This window comes from Notolepis coatsorum (genome assembly GCF_963971535.1).
Source record: "Notolepis coatsorum genome assembly, chromosome: 1".
In the NCBI taxonomy this organism is placed as follows: domain Eukaryota; kingdom Metazoa; phylum Chordata; class Actinopteri; order Aulopiformes; family Paralepididae; genus Notolepis; species Notolepis coatsorum.
The window spans coordinates 107,096,561-107,111,787 of record NC_140165.1 but is presented as its reverse complement, the minus strand read 5'-3'; the positions used below and the strand labels follow the sequence as shown (position 1 = coordinate 107,111,787).

Below are 15,227 nucleotides of genomic sequence, written 5' to 3'. Positions count from 1 at the left end.
AGAGAGAGAGAGAGAGAGAGAGAGAGAGAGAGAGAGAGAGAGAGAGAGAGAGAGAGAGAGAAGAGAGAGAGAGAGAGAGAGAGAGTGAGAGAGAGAGAGAGAGAGAGAGAGAGAGAGAGAGAGAGAGAGAGAGAGAGAGAGAGAGAGAGAGGGGGGTTGAAACGTCCAGGGCCAAGTTAGCAGTTAGCCAAGTGTTTAGCTCAGCTGAGCTCGTTGCCACAACACTCAACAAGTACATTCCTTTGTCCATTTCCGCTCGAACAGACTGCAAACTACCTGGCGTTCTATCGCCATGCTCTAAGACAAACTCTAACCTTAACCAACTTTGAAAGAGTGCCTAAGCTTAACAGTCTAAAGAACTTGCAGGCACGGCACGCTCTAAGACAAACAGCTGCATGCATCTCACAACAACACAACTATCTCAATGAAGCTAGAATTGGAACATTAGAACATTAGTAATTGGATTCGGCCAATCAGAGATCGTCTCTGTGAAATTCTGCCATGAAAAAAATACTGGCGTCGGCCAATCAGAGAGAGTCTCCGCGAAATGCGGCTATGGAAATTAGTTCACGGAAGTTCACGCTGCTGGCTAGACGCTTCAAATCGCGCGCTCGGATTCCAACATAATAGTCATATTTCAACGCACAACGCCGTACTGCACTGATTGGCTGTGACGGAGACAGCGATCAAACTGTGACGCGCACGTCAGAGCGCTATCGCGTATTGCCCCCGAGAAATACGAAAAAATTAAAAAAATTAAAAAAACGTGATGTCACTTCTGCTCTGGAAAACGATGTTTTTTTAATTTAGATAATAACGTTATATTGTGCATTGGAAATACAAACATACTTAAAATGAGTAAATATTATTAATTTTAAACATGTTTATATTATTATAGGGCTATAAAACACAAAAACAAAAAAGTTTTATTCTCTTCTTCTCTGATTTAACAGCAGCTGGCCAGCAGGTGGGTCGGCGCCCTAGCGCCCCTAGTGGTAGAGCCGCCACTGGGCCATGGTATAAGCTGAGTAATACACTCTGAGGTGTGTGGTTATCGAAAAATATGCACTTCACCTCGTGGGGTAATTAATTAGCCCCCACGTTGTACATTATTTTTCGATAACCACACGCCTGGTTGTGTATTATCCCTTACATATACTGTGTACATTGATGAGTGACATGAGCCTGACTGGTGTTCTATTTACTACAAGTCAATGTCCTAGATGTGTTGTAAGTACAGTAAGTAAAACAAAATTTTTATAGCACATTTTTTTTTATCAAGGTTTTTTTTTATTTGAATTTTTTTTTTTTACAGGTGGTCCCACATGGGCCAAAAGAAAATAAAAATAAAATAAGGCCCTCCCTCCCCCCCACCCCTATACCAGACAAAATCATTCTACAATATCTTAGATCGTTTATTAATCATTGTTTTTCCTTTTAGCTTTTAAATCATCCGACAGCAGTCACATATCTCTTGCCTTCTGCAGATAGAGAAAAAGAAAAGTAAGAACATAATAGAAAAAATAAACGGTAACAAGCTGAGAGACCAGGGAGGCCAGTCAGATCGCCTCCGTCACATTATCCGCTTCCATACCCTCAAAGAAAGGTAGGAAAGGATCCCAAATATTGTGGAATTTTTCGGTACAACCTCTGATAGTATACCTGATCTTCTCCAGTTTAATATGATACATGACCTCTCTCATCCAGTGGCCGTAGACAGGTGAACCTGGGTCCTTCCATTTGAACAGTATCAGCCTTCTGGCCAAAAGTGAGCAGAAGGCCAGCATTCTAGATTCCCACCATCTAAAGTGGATGTCCGCTGGGGCCACTCCGAATAATGCAATATATGGTGATGGCTCCACTTCCTTTCCAAATATCTTAGAGAAGGTGTCAAAGATGGTCTGCCAGTAGGTGTGCAACTTTGGGCACGTCCAGAACATGTGGAGCAGAGTGGCTGGAGCCTGTCTACAGCGGTCGCATAGAGCAGGGGTTCCCAAACTTTTCAAGCCGGGACCCAGAAAATAAAGGCGCCAGAAAGCCGCTGCCCAATGCACATCGTCAGGCTTTTTTTTTGAATTTTTTTTGCCAGGCGACCGATTTTTTAAGCCAAATATCACTTCAATCCTATTAAGTTAGTTCAAGTTAGTTATTCATTTATATGTGCTATTTATGAGAGGGCTAACTTGTTGCAAAATAATAATGATAATAATAGCCTCATTAAAATACTATTGTTGCTTCGGTTGTTTTCAGCGTTTTATGTGCATAATCTGTTATTTAGTTTGAAATGTTCGTTGAAATAAGTAGATTTTTCGTTTTTGTTTATTTATTAAGTTCATATAAAACCATATAGTCACATTTTAGAATACAATAGAATAGAATTTTAGAATACAACTAGAAACACTGTCCTGGCCTGCTTCTAAGTTCAGTGGCCTGACAATTTATTTTTTATTTTTTGGAAATCATCTCGCGGCCCTCCCGTGGCTGCTCGTGGCCCACCTTTGGGTCGCGACCCCGACTTTGGGAACCACTGGCATAGAGGGTCTATGTCGGGATATATCTTAGAGAGCCTGTCTTTAGACCAATGCAGTCGGTGTACAATTTTAAATTGGATAACCGCATGTTTAAGGCAAATGGAAGAGGAGAAAATCCCCTGTATTATCTCGTCCCATGTGACCTCTGTGATTGGTTCACCTAAGTCAGTCTCCCATCTGCCCCTGAGGAGGTCTAAAGGTGTCGAGTTGCTTCTATTAAGTAGTTCATAAATTCTGCTTATAGCCTGTTTCTGGATCAGTTTACAGTTCAAGATTGAGTCTAAAAGGGAGACCGGAGGACACACTGGGTAGCAGTCCGAGTTCGAAGTTACGAAGCTCCGGAGTTGCAAGTATCTATAGAAGTGTGACCTAGGGATCTTGTATTTCTGTACTAGCTGATCAAAGGAGGCAAAGTTGCCGTCTATATAGAGGTCAGACAGCGTAATCACTCCACTGCCAACCTAACCGTCAAAGGCCTTATCCATCGTTGATGGGACAAACATGTGATTTCTTGTGATCGGAGCAGCCAGTGATAGTTCCCTGAGGGAAAAGGTTCTTCTAAATTGGTTCCACACTTTTATCGAGTGGATGCCAACTGGGTTCGAGGTAAAGCTAGATATGGGCTGTGTGAACGGGAGCTTAGCACATAACAAGGCAGATAGGTAGGTGGATTTAACCGACGCACTCTCCAGTACTGTCCACCAGGGGGCTGTGTCCTCCCCCTTTACCCAGTATAATAACAATCTTATGTTTGCTGCCCAGTAGTAGTAAATAAAGTTTGGAAGCGCCATCCCACCCATTACGCGGGGTCTCTGCAGCATAGATCTTTTGATCCGGGCGGTTTTTTGTTCCAGATAAAGGAAGATATCTGGTTGTTTATCTTGGAGAAGAATGTTTTGGTCAGAAAGACTGGAAGACTCTGAAATGCATATAGAAATTTCGGCAATACAATCATCTTTATTGTGTTGATCCTCCCACCCAGGGATAGCGACAGACAGAGGGTCCCAACGTTCAATATCTCTCGCCAGGTTGGACAGTAAGGGTTGATAGTTAGCCATATATAGGTCCTTATGTTCATGCATGATCCATATCCCGAGGTACTTGAACTTTTTAGGGCTAATTTTAAACGGGAATGTGCTCAGAGGTACCCGATCCGCCGAGGTGCCGACGGGCATCAGTTCGCTTTTTTGAATGTTGATTTTGTATCCGGATATTTTGCCGAAGTCCGCAAGTAGGGTCATCAACCGAGGAAGACTCGTTTGGGGTTGTGATATATACAACAACATGTCGTCCGCGTAGAGCGAGACTTTTTTTTTTTTTTTTTTTTTTACTTTATTTTTTAGCGTTTATCGCTTTTCTGGTCAAGCATGACCGACAGAAACAGGTTGAAATGGGATGTAGAGCAGGGGAAGACATTCTGAGAAATGACGGCGGGTCCGGGAATCGAACTCGTGTCCCCCAGATCCGTGACGAGCACGGTTTTCCCCGACGCAGAAATAGCGCCGAGATATGCGGTGAGCTACGGGAGCTCCCCCGTAGAGCGAGACTTTATGCTCCGAGCCCGCGCGCATGATCCCCTTGATATCGGTGTTCTGCCTCAGAGCCAGCGCAAGGGGCTCCATTGCGATCGCGAAAAGGAGTGGAGATAAAGGACATCCCTGTCTCGTACCCCTATGGAGTTCAAAGTAGGTGGATAGATTGTTGTTGGTGCGAACGGTCAGCCATCGGAGACGTATATGGAATTTTAATCCAAGCTATGAGTTTAGGGCCAAACCCAAACCTCTCCAGAGCGTGAAAAAGATAGTCCCACTCCACCCGATCAACCGCTTTTTCCGCATCAAGGGAGAGGACCACCTCAGGTGTTCCGGGTGGAGAGGGGCTATACAGGATATTTAGGAGGCGTCTGATATTAAAGAAAGAGTACCGATTCTTGATGAAGCCTGTTTGGTCCGGCGAGATAATCGAGGGGAGAACCCCCTCCAGACGACGGGCCAGAATCTTAGCGAGAACCTTGACATCAGCGTTAAGGAGGGAAATTGGACGGAACGAGCCGCATTCCAGTGGGTTCTTGTCTTTCTTAAGGATTAAGAAGATAACCGCTTGGCGCATGGTCGGAGGAAGAGAATTTGTTGAGAATGATTCATCAAATACGGCTAGCAGCAGCGGGGACAGCTGGGTTGAGAATTTTTTGTAGAAGTCTGTAGGGTAGCCGTCTGGCCCTGGGGACTTGCCACTCTGCATAGCTCTAATCGCTGACGTAATCTCCGCAACCGTAAGTTCCTCCTCCAGATCTGCGGCCCTCTCTGGGTCGACTGTCGGGACGCGGAGGGTCCTATAGAAATCGTCTAGCGTGGAGGGCCCCACTTGCGAGTCCGAGGTGTATAACGATTGGTAGAACATTTTAAAGCTTTTATTAATTTTAAGGTTGTCAGTGGCTTTTGAGCCCCGCTCGTTGTTGATAGTGGGGATGGACTGGTTGGCAGTTCTTTGTCGCAGCTGATGGGCAAGTATCCGTCCGGCCTTCTCCCCATGTTCATAGTACCCCTGTCGCGTTTTAGTAATGAGGTACTCAGCCTGTCGCGTTGACAGGAGGTCAAACTCAGTTCGCAGCGATATAAGTTTTTTCAACGTGTCGGTTGATGGCGAGTGGCTATGTAGTCTATCTAGTTCCAAAATCTCGTCCGTCAGTTGCTTAAGGCGTGCCGTGTTTATCTTCTTTTGGTTGGCGCAATATGAAATCACCTGTCCCCTTAAGTACGCCTTCAGTGATTCCCAAATGGTTAAAGAAGACATTCCCGGAGTCTTATTAATGTCGAGAAATAATGTAATTTCCGAGGTGATGAAGCTTGTGAAGGCTTCCTCCGACAGGAGCAAAAGGTGGCCGAGCCGTGTATTCGGGATACTAATTTTCATAACTAAGGGACCATGGTCTGAGATAACTATCGCTCCGTATTCGCATTTGGTTACGAGGGGAAGGAGTCTCTTATCCCGGAGAAAGCTGTCTATGCGCGAGAAGGTATTATGGACCGGAGAAAAAAAGGAGTATCCTCTGGATGTAGGATTACAAAACCGCCACACGTCAGCTACCCCATAATATGATTTAAGAAAGCGCCAGATTGCGCAGGCCGAGCTAGACTGGGGGGCCTTCCTGGACGAGCTACGGTCCAGCCCCGGGGAGAGTGCACAATTCATGTCGCCGCCAAGGATGAGATGGTGCGAGGTCATATCCAGTAGGCGAGAAAAAAAAGGCTGGTGAAGAACGAAGGGTTGTCCCAGTTTGGTGCGTAGATATTAGCCAAAATGACCGGAAATTAATGCAGTTTCCCCACCACTATAATATAGCGCCCTGCAGGGTTGGCCTCTACACTTGACATAGTAAATGGCGTGTTTTTATCTATCAAAATGGCTGCTCCTCTGGCCCTTGTATGGAAGTTGGAGTGATACATCTGTCCCACCCATCCTCCCCCCAGTCGAGCATGGTCCGCCGTTTTTAAATGCGTCTCCTGTAAAAACGCTATGTCTGCATTGAGTTGTTTTAAATGTGTAAGTACCTTCTTACGCTTTACTGGGTGGTTGAGTGATTTAACATTCCAACTCACGAAATTGACAAAGCACCCTTCCAGCCCCATGGTATCACCCGTGTCGATCATAGTAGATGAGAGAGGCCATGCATCTGGAACCTAGAGAGAGCTCAGCACAACTGCAGGTGAAAAACAAAACAGACGTCTGATCAGTTAAGCATGTTGAATGTACAAGTCCGGTAACCCCCCCCCCCTGACACCTATAAAAAACAAGGTGCCCAAAATACCCTTCAGAAACTAATCCACACATAATGTGCTTGTGTTGGCGGTGTTCTACCTATGGAGCCAGCCGCTCAGGCCCCCGTCGAGCCCCTTAGGTAAAAGAAAATAATAAAGAGAAAGAAAAGAAAAGTAAGAGTAAAAAGTCTTTACTCAGATCTTGGTATATAAGGTCTTCAGCTGTCCAGTGGCTGGGATACACCCAACCAGGTAGGGTAATATAGGTGGCAGCGGTAAACGGTAAGCATAACAATAATATATTAACATTAACAACCTCACATCAAGCAGGCCCTGAAATAAGGCAGAACATTTTACTCCCGAGCAAGGGCAACCAACATGCCCCGTTAAACACAAAAAAGGGTGCCTGATTGGGTGATATAGAATAAAATAAATTGGAAGAGGTGTGGAAGTGTGCGTGTGTCCATGCGTCTACAAATGGGTGTGTACCTGGACATATGCCCTTCAGTGTTTGTGCATTTGCGTGCACGTGAACCTATGTGTGTGTATGGATGTATCGGACACAGCCAAGGTGTAAACGTATGGGTGTGTAGGCGTGAGTGTGTGGGTCCGTGCCCCCGTGTCTGTATAATGTGTAAACGTGTATGTGTGTCTACATGTGTGTCTGTGCATGCGCGTAGTATGTGCCCACGTGTGTGTGGTACGCCTAGAATCTCTAGATAGTACACCCATTAGGTGTGCGAGCGCGTGCGTCATCATAGGTGTGAGCATGTGTGTACATATTTATATGTCTGTATGTGTATACACACATTGTGTATTGGGGCCAAAATTATACACTGTTCACATCGCCTGTACATCATAAGTATAGGGCAATGAATTTGCTGGAGATTGGTGAGTCACTTAGCTTGGTAAATGGTGTCCAGTGGCGTCCTCTCAATGCTAGGCAGATGATGCTACACATAGATGATCACACAGTAGACATTACAGTAGCCTCTATATATATATTGTCCTGTTGGAGTTAATATGATACATTGTTCACATCACCTGCATATCATAAGCAGCACGTACACATCGATATATCTCTCTTTCTATGTGGTCTCACCCGCTGCTGCATGCACAATGTTCTTTCTGACGTAGCTCATTGCTTCACCTGCATCGATGAACTCTTTTTCTTTTTCCCCATGCGAAGTCGGGCTGGAAAGAGAATGCCGTATCGGATGCCTTCACGACCGCGTAGTAGCTTCCTCACCTCCGTAAACGCAGCCCTGGCCTTCGCGACGCCCGTGGCATAGTCGGGGAAGATTGCAATAGACATTCCGTTGACCTGTAATGGAGCCTGAGCGCGCGCCCGGCTCAACACCTCGACACGGTCCTGGTAATAGTGGAGTTTAGCCACGATAGCACGGGGCTTCCCGTCTGTCCTCTTCGGCCCCAGTGTTCCGTGCGAGCGGTCTACCAGCACTTCATCATCCATTTGCAGCACGCCTTTCAGTAGCCTTGAGACCGACGCAGTGGAACTTGAGCCATCCGTCTCAGCCACTCCGAGTATCCTCACGTTACACCTCCTCATTCTTCCTTCCATGTCATCACACTTTCCCCTGAGACCGGTCACCTCCGTCTTTAAGTCTTCGACTGTGGCTTGTAGCGTTACCACCTCATCCGACCACCTCGAGAGACCACCCTCCACGTCTTTAACCGCAACCTCCATTTTGTTCATGTCCACACGCAGTGTCGCTACACAGCTTCACATTTCCTCCTTCATCGCTTTCAAATCATTTCTGATAAGGTCGAACTCTTTGGAAAGTGCACCTTTCAATTCCGATTGTATTATCTCTGCTAGTTCCGACTTCAGCGCGAGGAGAATCTCCGCCTTTAAGGCTGTGGTATCCACGCCGGACATCTTTGACGGTGTGGATGGTGGTGGCCCAGAAATGGGAGTCAAGGCTTTTTCAGGCCTACTTGTAGTCGGGACGTATCTGTATTTGCGTAGGTTTGATGCCATCTGTCCGTGTAAAAAATGACCATCGGTTTGAACAAATGTACCCTGAGAAAGATTCACTAAGTTTTGTAAATCCGTAAGCTTAAATTAAATTAGGATAAAATAACAAAAAGTAGAGGCTCGACGGGAGCGAGAACAGAAAGCGTGTTACTCCATTGCTCGCCTAGCCACGCCCCCTTATAGCACACATTTTAAACAGCATTTTAAAATGAGCAACAAAAATACAAGAAATAAAACAAGAGAAGAAAAAACATTAAAATGAGCTAAAACAACAGAATAGACAACAAAAAACTAAAAAGACATAAACAGAACGAAACCGCTATGGGTGTTTAAAAAGCCTGCCTGTAGTCACTGCAAAAGCTCGGTCCCCTTTTGTTTTGAGTCTGGTCCTGGGCACCGCCAGGAGCTCCTGATGGGATGAGTCTGGTCCTGGGCACCGCCAGGAGCTCCTGATGGGATGAGTCTGGTCCTGGGCATCGCCAGGAGCTCCTGATGGGATGAGTCTGGTCCTGGGCACCGCCAGGAGCTCCTGATGGGATGAGTCTGGTCCTGGGCACCGCCAGGAGCTCCTGATGGGATGAGTCTGGTCCTGGGCACCGCCAGGAGCTCCTGATGGGATGAGTCTGGTCCTGGGCACCGCCAGGAGCTCCTGATGGGATGAGTCTGGTCCTGGGCACCGCCAGGAGCTCCTGATGGGATGAGTCTGGTCCTGGGCACCGCCAGGAGCTCCTGATGGGATGAGTCTGGTCCTGGGCACCGCCAGGAGCTCCTGATGGGATGAGTCTGGTCCTGGGCACCGCCTGATGGGATGACCGCAGTGACCGGCTGGAGGAGAGTGGATGGATGAGCTTGTTAATGTCGTGTCTCTGTGTGTCCAGGTGAGCCTGTGGGAGGTGCGTCTGTCCGACCTGGACGAGTACCTGCTGAGTCTCAACGTCATCCAGCGCCGCTGGCTCTACCTGGAGCCCATCTTCGGACGGGGGGCGCTGCCCAGGGAGCAGGCCCGCTTCAAACGGGTTGACCAGGACTTCAGGTACTGTGTGTGGTCTGTGACCATCTGTATGGCTACTGTGACAGCCTTTGACAGTTTCAATCAGACATTCATATGTTATCAGTCGATATTTACAACTGTCCGGCTCTCACCAGCTACTGGACAGACGTTTTTAATACATTCAAAGAAATATTTGATTTGAATTATTTTGAAACTTTGACCTGAATCCTCTTACAACTGTCTTTGGGCTTCTGCCTGAAATGGGAACACTCAGCAGTTGGATTAAGGGGGGACCTACAGGCTCTAAAACTAGAAGAAATAAGGTTCTCATTGAAAGGATCTCTAGCCAAAATTTCTGAAAACTTGGAGAGCCTTTGTTGTGGGTGTTTATGTTGAATTTTTCCAGGGGTGTAAAAAGTATCCAGAAATTATACTTAAGTGCAAGTATGGGTACCGTCTCAAAATCGTACTCAAGTAAAAGTCAGAGTATCTGGCTAAAAACACATTTGAGCAAAAGTAAAAACGTTTCTACTTTTAAATATACTTAAGTACTAAAAAGTAAAAGTAAAAAAAAATTTTTTTCCCGACTGTCTATTCTTCTGATAGCAGGTGTTTAATCAAAGATCCCCACGTTCTAGTCTTGCACAAGGACCAATCAGCATGGGTATGGGTGGGTTCATTTGCCATGATGGGGATTTGATTTGTACCGTCATAAATCATGATGCTTTTTGTGCACCTTGGATACTCTTAATAGGGGTGATGTATGCTCTACTCAGAATCTTGTATTGCACAATCCTAAAGCTCACATTTAGATGCGCTCAGAGCTTGTGAACCAGTCTTAAGTTATATTAACCCTTTCACTACCACACTACAGACTGTTAACCGTCTGTAGTCTGGTAGTGAAAGAGTTAACCTTCTGTAGTGTGTGGTAGTGAAAGGGTTAACATTCTGTATTGTGGCAGTGAAAGGGTTAACCCTTTGGTAGTGTGGCAGTGAAAGGGTTAAGGTCATGCTCCCAAGTACAAGTATGAGTACAGAGTTAGGTTGGCATCTAGCCGGAGTGCAGAGGAGCAGTATACAGTATAACATGTATATATGGAGTATATATATGAAAAAACTACGGAGTAAATAATGCTAAGCTAATGTACAGTATTATATATATACAGTGGTATGGGTATGAATACACTATGATAATAAACCAGGCTAGCCAGTGGTTTGACTAACTTATCTAATGAGTAGATATATATATATATATATATATATATATATATATATATATATATATATATATATATATATATATATACACACACAGATATAGACATTACAGATAAAAGTAACATTACAAAATGATAAAATAAAACATTTGCGAAGTATGTGATAATGAGAAGTATGCGAAAAAGTATGTGTCCAGAATAAAAACACTCATAACAGAGGAATAAAATAAACCTTCAGAAACCAGTGACATGTCTTAATTACTCTGCTTGACTAATGCTTGATTAGTGTGCTGACATGTATTGTTTGTCTGTCAGGTCTATCATGTCAGACGTGCATAGAGACAGCAGGGTCGTGTCTCTGAGCTCCAGAGCAGGAATCAGAAACGGTCTTCTGTCCATCTCAGACCAGCTGCAACGCTGCCAGAAGTCTCTCAATGACTTCCTAGAGGTACAGGCACTTTACCCACAATCCACTGCAACATCTAGACCCTAACCCTACCCACAACCCCCTTCTACATCTAGTCAGACACTTTACCCACAACCCCCTACAACATATAAGGCTTGTTCGAGATGGATTTCGGTTCGCCTCAAAAGTAGACTAGAGTAGCCGAGTGAAGCCGGGGGAGGAGTTAAAAAGGCGGACACTGCCGATTTCACGAGAGCCTCTCGCCTAGTCTCGCATGGCAGATACGCTTTCACGTCACCACACACATTACACACCTGTCCAGCTCATTACAATGCAATGGCAAAATTAGATCAGATTCAAATGTACAGCACACCATATACTGCTATAGTGGAATATACTATTCATATACCATAATGTATACCATCTTGTTGCGCGCTCCTGGCCGCACGCACACACAACACACTGCTGAATAATTCTGTTTTGCATCAATATATATATGTATACTGTGTATATTGAGGCAAAACATAATTATATATACAGTATTGAGGCAAAACAGACGACGCATGTGTGTATGTATGTGTGTGTGTGTGTCTGACAGCTTGAAGTTTATCATGATGATATGATGATAACGCATAACATAATAAAGTTTTCAATCAATCAAACGTCTCATAACTCCCTGGCTGTCACGTGGCTGGTGACTGACAACTTTTCTGAGCCAATAGGCGCTTTGCGCGACCGTAGCAAGTCGCTTCCCAGCCGGGAGCAGCCGGCTGAGAGGTACTGTGGAGCCTCGCTCTGAAGGCTGTGCGCGGCTCGCTCCCGCGGGAGTTCCGCGCCTCGCCTCGTCAGATTTTCAGAGCAAGTCGGACAACATTCTAACCGTCATGCAACGCGCTTGGCGAGGCAGTAGTAAAACCTGCGCAGATCTGCGTCCGCCTATCCCATCTCGAACAAGCCTATTGTCAGACACTTTACCCACAACCCCCTTCTACATCTAGTCAGACACTTTACCCACAACCCCCTACAACATATAAGGCTTGTTCGAGATGGGATAGGCGGACGCAGATCTGCGCAGGTTTTACTACGGCCTCGCCAAGCGTGTTGCATGACGGTTAGAATGTTGTCCGATTTGCTCTGAAAATCTGACGAGGCGAGGCGCGGAACTCCCGCGGGAGCGAGCCGCGCGCAGCATTCCAAGCGAGGCTCCACAGTACCTCTCAGCCGGCTGCTCCCGGCTGGGAAGCGACTTGCTACGGTCGCGCAAAGCGCCTATTGGCTCAGAAAAGTTGTCAGTCACCAGCCATGTGACAGCCAGGGAGTTATGAGACGTTTGATTGATTGAAAACTTTATTATGTTATGCGTTATCAACTTATCATCATATCATCATGATAAACTTCAAGCTGTCAGACACACACACACACACACACACACACACACACACATACAGCAGTGTGTTGTGTGTGCGTGCGGCCAGGAGCGCGCAACAAGATGGTATACATTATGGTATATGAATAGTATATTCCACTGTAGCAGTATATGGTGTGCTGTACATTTGAATCTGATCTAATTTTGCACACGGCCATCGCATTATAATGAGCTGGACAGGTGTGTAATGTGTGTGTGGTGACGTGGTGGGGCGGAGCTGAGCGATCATGGAGTAGACGTGTTTCACATGAGCTCCCTTCTACCGTGCTGAATATACGTTTCTCCCCATTAGTCTTTATTTTATTTTTATTTGTTTTTTATCTGTTTGCTAGGTCGTCGTGTTTAGTATACATTCATCAACTTTTTTCGACTTTCTACGATGGCGGGGGTGGAAACCAGAGCCATGAAAGAATTAGGCACGACACCGGCGCCGCCGAGCATGGCCGCACCGTCTCCCGCTGTCGGGGAGTTAAGCGAAGCTGTGCTCTTGGTCATGACCAAGCTACACGCAGACTCTGAGACACGCATCGCTGAAGCACAGAAGAGAGTACACGCAGACTCTGAGGCACGCATCGCTGAAGCACAGAAGAAAGTGTTGGCGGATTTCTGTATCAGCCTCCGTCGTGAGATATCAGAAGAAATACGGCTGGCGGTAGTCCCGCTGACAGACAAGATGGAGACGATACACGCTGCCTCTTCGGCTAATGCTAACGAACTAGCCATGCTAACGACGGAGGTATCATCACAGTGTGAGAAGATGGCGGGTCTTGAATCCGCCCTGCTGGCTAGGCAGGCTGAAGTCAACAAACTACAGTCGGCGATGGAGGAGATGCAGTCCCGGGATAGACGCCACAACGTCAGGATTGTTGGAGTACCGGAGACCAGCGGTGAAGGCCGTCTCTCTGAGACCATGCCCGAACTGCTGCAGAAGATACTAGGGACGGACGTCCTCCCCTCGCCTCCTATCTGTGAGTCGGCCTACAGAGCGGGCAGGTTTTCTCCCGGCGTGAACAAAGAACCGAGGCCCATCATAGTCAAGCTGAACAGACTCCAACAGAGAGAAATCATCATGCGGTCGGCTCGTACCAGAAGGGGTACTCTGAGGCTTGGCGATCACAAAGTGGCCATTTTCGAGGACTTTACACCGGAGGTTCAAGCTCAGAGAGCCGAGTACAAGGTGGTCCTGACTAAGCTATGGAAACTGGGCCTGAGGCCCACGTTATTCGCTCCCGCGAAACTATCTGTGTTGGAGAAGGTCGGTGGTCAGCGTTTGTTTTGGTCGTTGGCTAAAGCGAAGGAATATCTCGCGGAGACACCCGAGTCTGTTGCTTGATATCTATGGAGGGTGAGTGACTTGGCGGTTTGGGCCTATATACATTGATTAGGTCGACTATTCACAAACACTTGCTGTCATGCCCAGACATGCTAACTGTCCTCTGCCCATCCAACTAGCGGGGCTTCCCAATGACTTCTGTTACTTGCTAAAGCTGACCTCATGGTCGTACTTGTGTATCGCCTCTTTGGAAGCTAACGAGCTAGCTGAACAATGTACATAGTAGGCTAACGTGCTATCCGGATTCGTCACTAGCTTACGCGCTAGCCTAGGGCTAGCCAGCGGGCTTCGACTATGGTCTGCGCCGAGACATTCGAGACCCGTTAATGGTTACGTATTTTGGTCGCTGTTGCTGTTCAAAGGGACATTGGTTTGCACAGTTCAAGAGTGACCGAGTCCCTAACTAACTTCTGGTATGCTTTTTATTTTTATATCCAGGTTGTTTTGAGCTTTGGTGATCCAAAGTAGATGCCAAGGTCGGTTGAATATGCATATACAATATTTGATAACAGGTTGGGTCGGGTATGGCTTGCACTTCATGGCTATATGGTTATATGGCTTGCACTCTAGCCATTACCCTCTTTTCCTTTCTTTTTTCTTTCCTATTGTCGCAGTTTTTATGTCATCTATATGCGCGATTTAAATGTGATCCGGTTCTACCTTGGACTAACTGCTGACTCGCCTTAATTTTGTTTTGAATTTTCCGTGAGGCACTTATGCTATAACGTTGATACATTAATATGCAGACTCCAGGGTAGATGGTTACAGGTTGATGCTGAGTAATTATATAATAATTATTGTCGCTGTTTTAATGGCAATTGAATGAGCAATTTAACTGTGATCCGATCCTACCTTGGACTAACTGCTAATCGGCCTTAAATGTGTTTTGAATTTTCCGTGATCCACTTATGCTATAACGTTGCGACATTAATATGCAGACTCCAGGGTAGTTGGTTACAGGGTTGATGCTGAGTAATTGTATAATAATTAGTGTCGCTGTTTTAAGGGCATTTGAATGAGCAATTTAACTGTGATTCGATCCTACCTTGGACTAACTGCTCCGACCGATATCTTTATTGAAACAATGTATGATGACAGGTGGTGTCAGGTGTTGCCTATTACCATCCCCGGATTGATTAATGAATGATTGTGTTTAATTCTATTCTTACATAGGTTAGGTCAATTCAGCCGTTGTGCCTGTTCAGAGGGACGGCTAAAGGGGTGCACTTTGACCATAACTTTTTTTTTTTCTCCCCTTCCTCCTTTTTTTTTTTTGTCATTGTTTAATTGACACTGTTCACACAATTTTGCACAATTAACCTGTGACCCGAACCTGCCTTAGACTATCGGCTGGGATGCTTTAATTTAATTTTGTTTTGAATTTTCCTATACCTTTTTGGGCTATAACAATGTGATGCTGAAGCGCAGATTCGGAAATAGAGGGCTGCAGGTTGATGCGGAGTTATTATTTAATAATGGCTATTTTTACCATTATGGTTGTCTCATGTTGGGGCCAGGGCTCAGGTGGGTTTCGACCGATATCTTTATTGAATTTTATTTTATTAT

The 15,227-nt window shown here is 45.8% G+C and overlaps 1 protein-coding gene across 1 annotated transcript in view; it reads left to right on the top strand.

Moving 5' to 3' along the window:
* Positions 1–15,227, top strand: part of dync2h1 (dynein cytoplasmic 2 heavy chain 1) — a gene marked incomplete at its 5' end in the record, with an annotated part of 340,281 nt that overhangs the window by 86,971 nt on the left and 238,083 nt on the right. Inside the window, 3 exons of the mRNA XM_084336726.1 lie at positions 8,130–8,250; positions 9,167–9,321; positions 10,812–10,944. Of these exons, the coding sequence (XP_084192852.1) occupies positions 8,130–8,250; positions 9,167–9,321; positions 10,812–10,944 (409 nt within the window). The remainder of the gene's footprint in view (positions 1–8,129; positions 8,251–9,166; positions 9,322–10,811; positions 10,945–15,227) is intronic.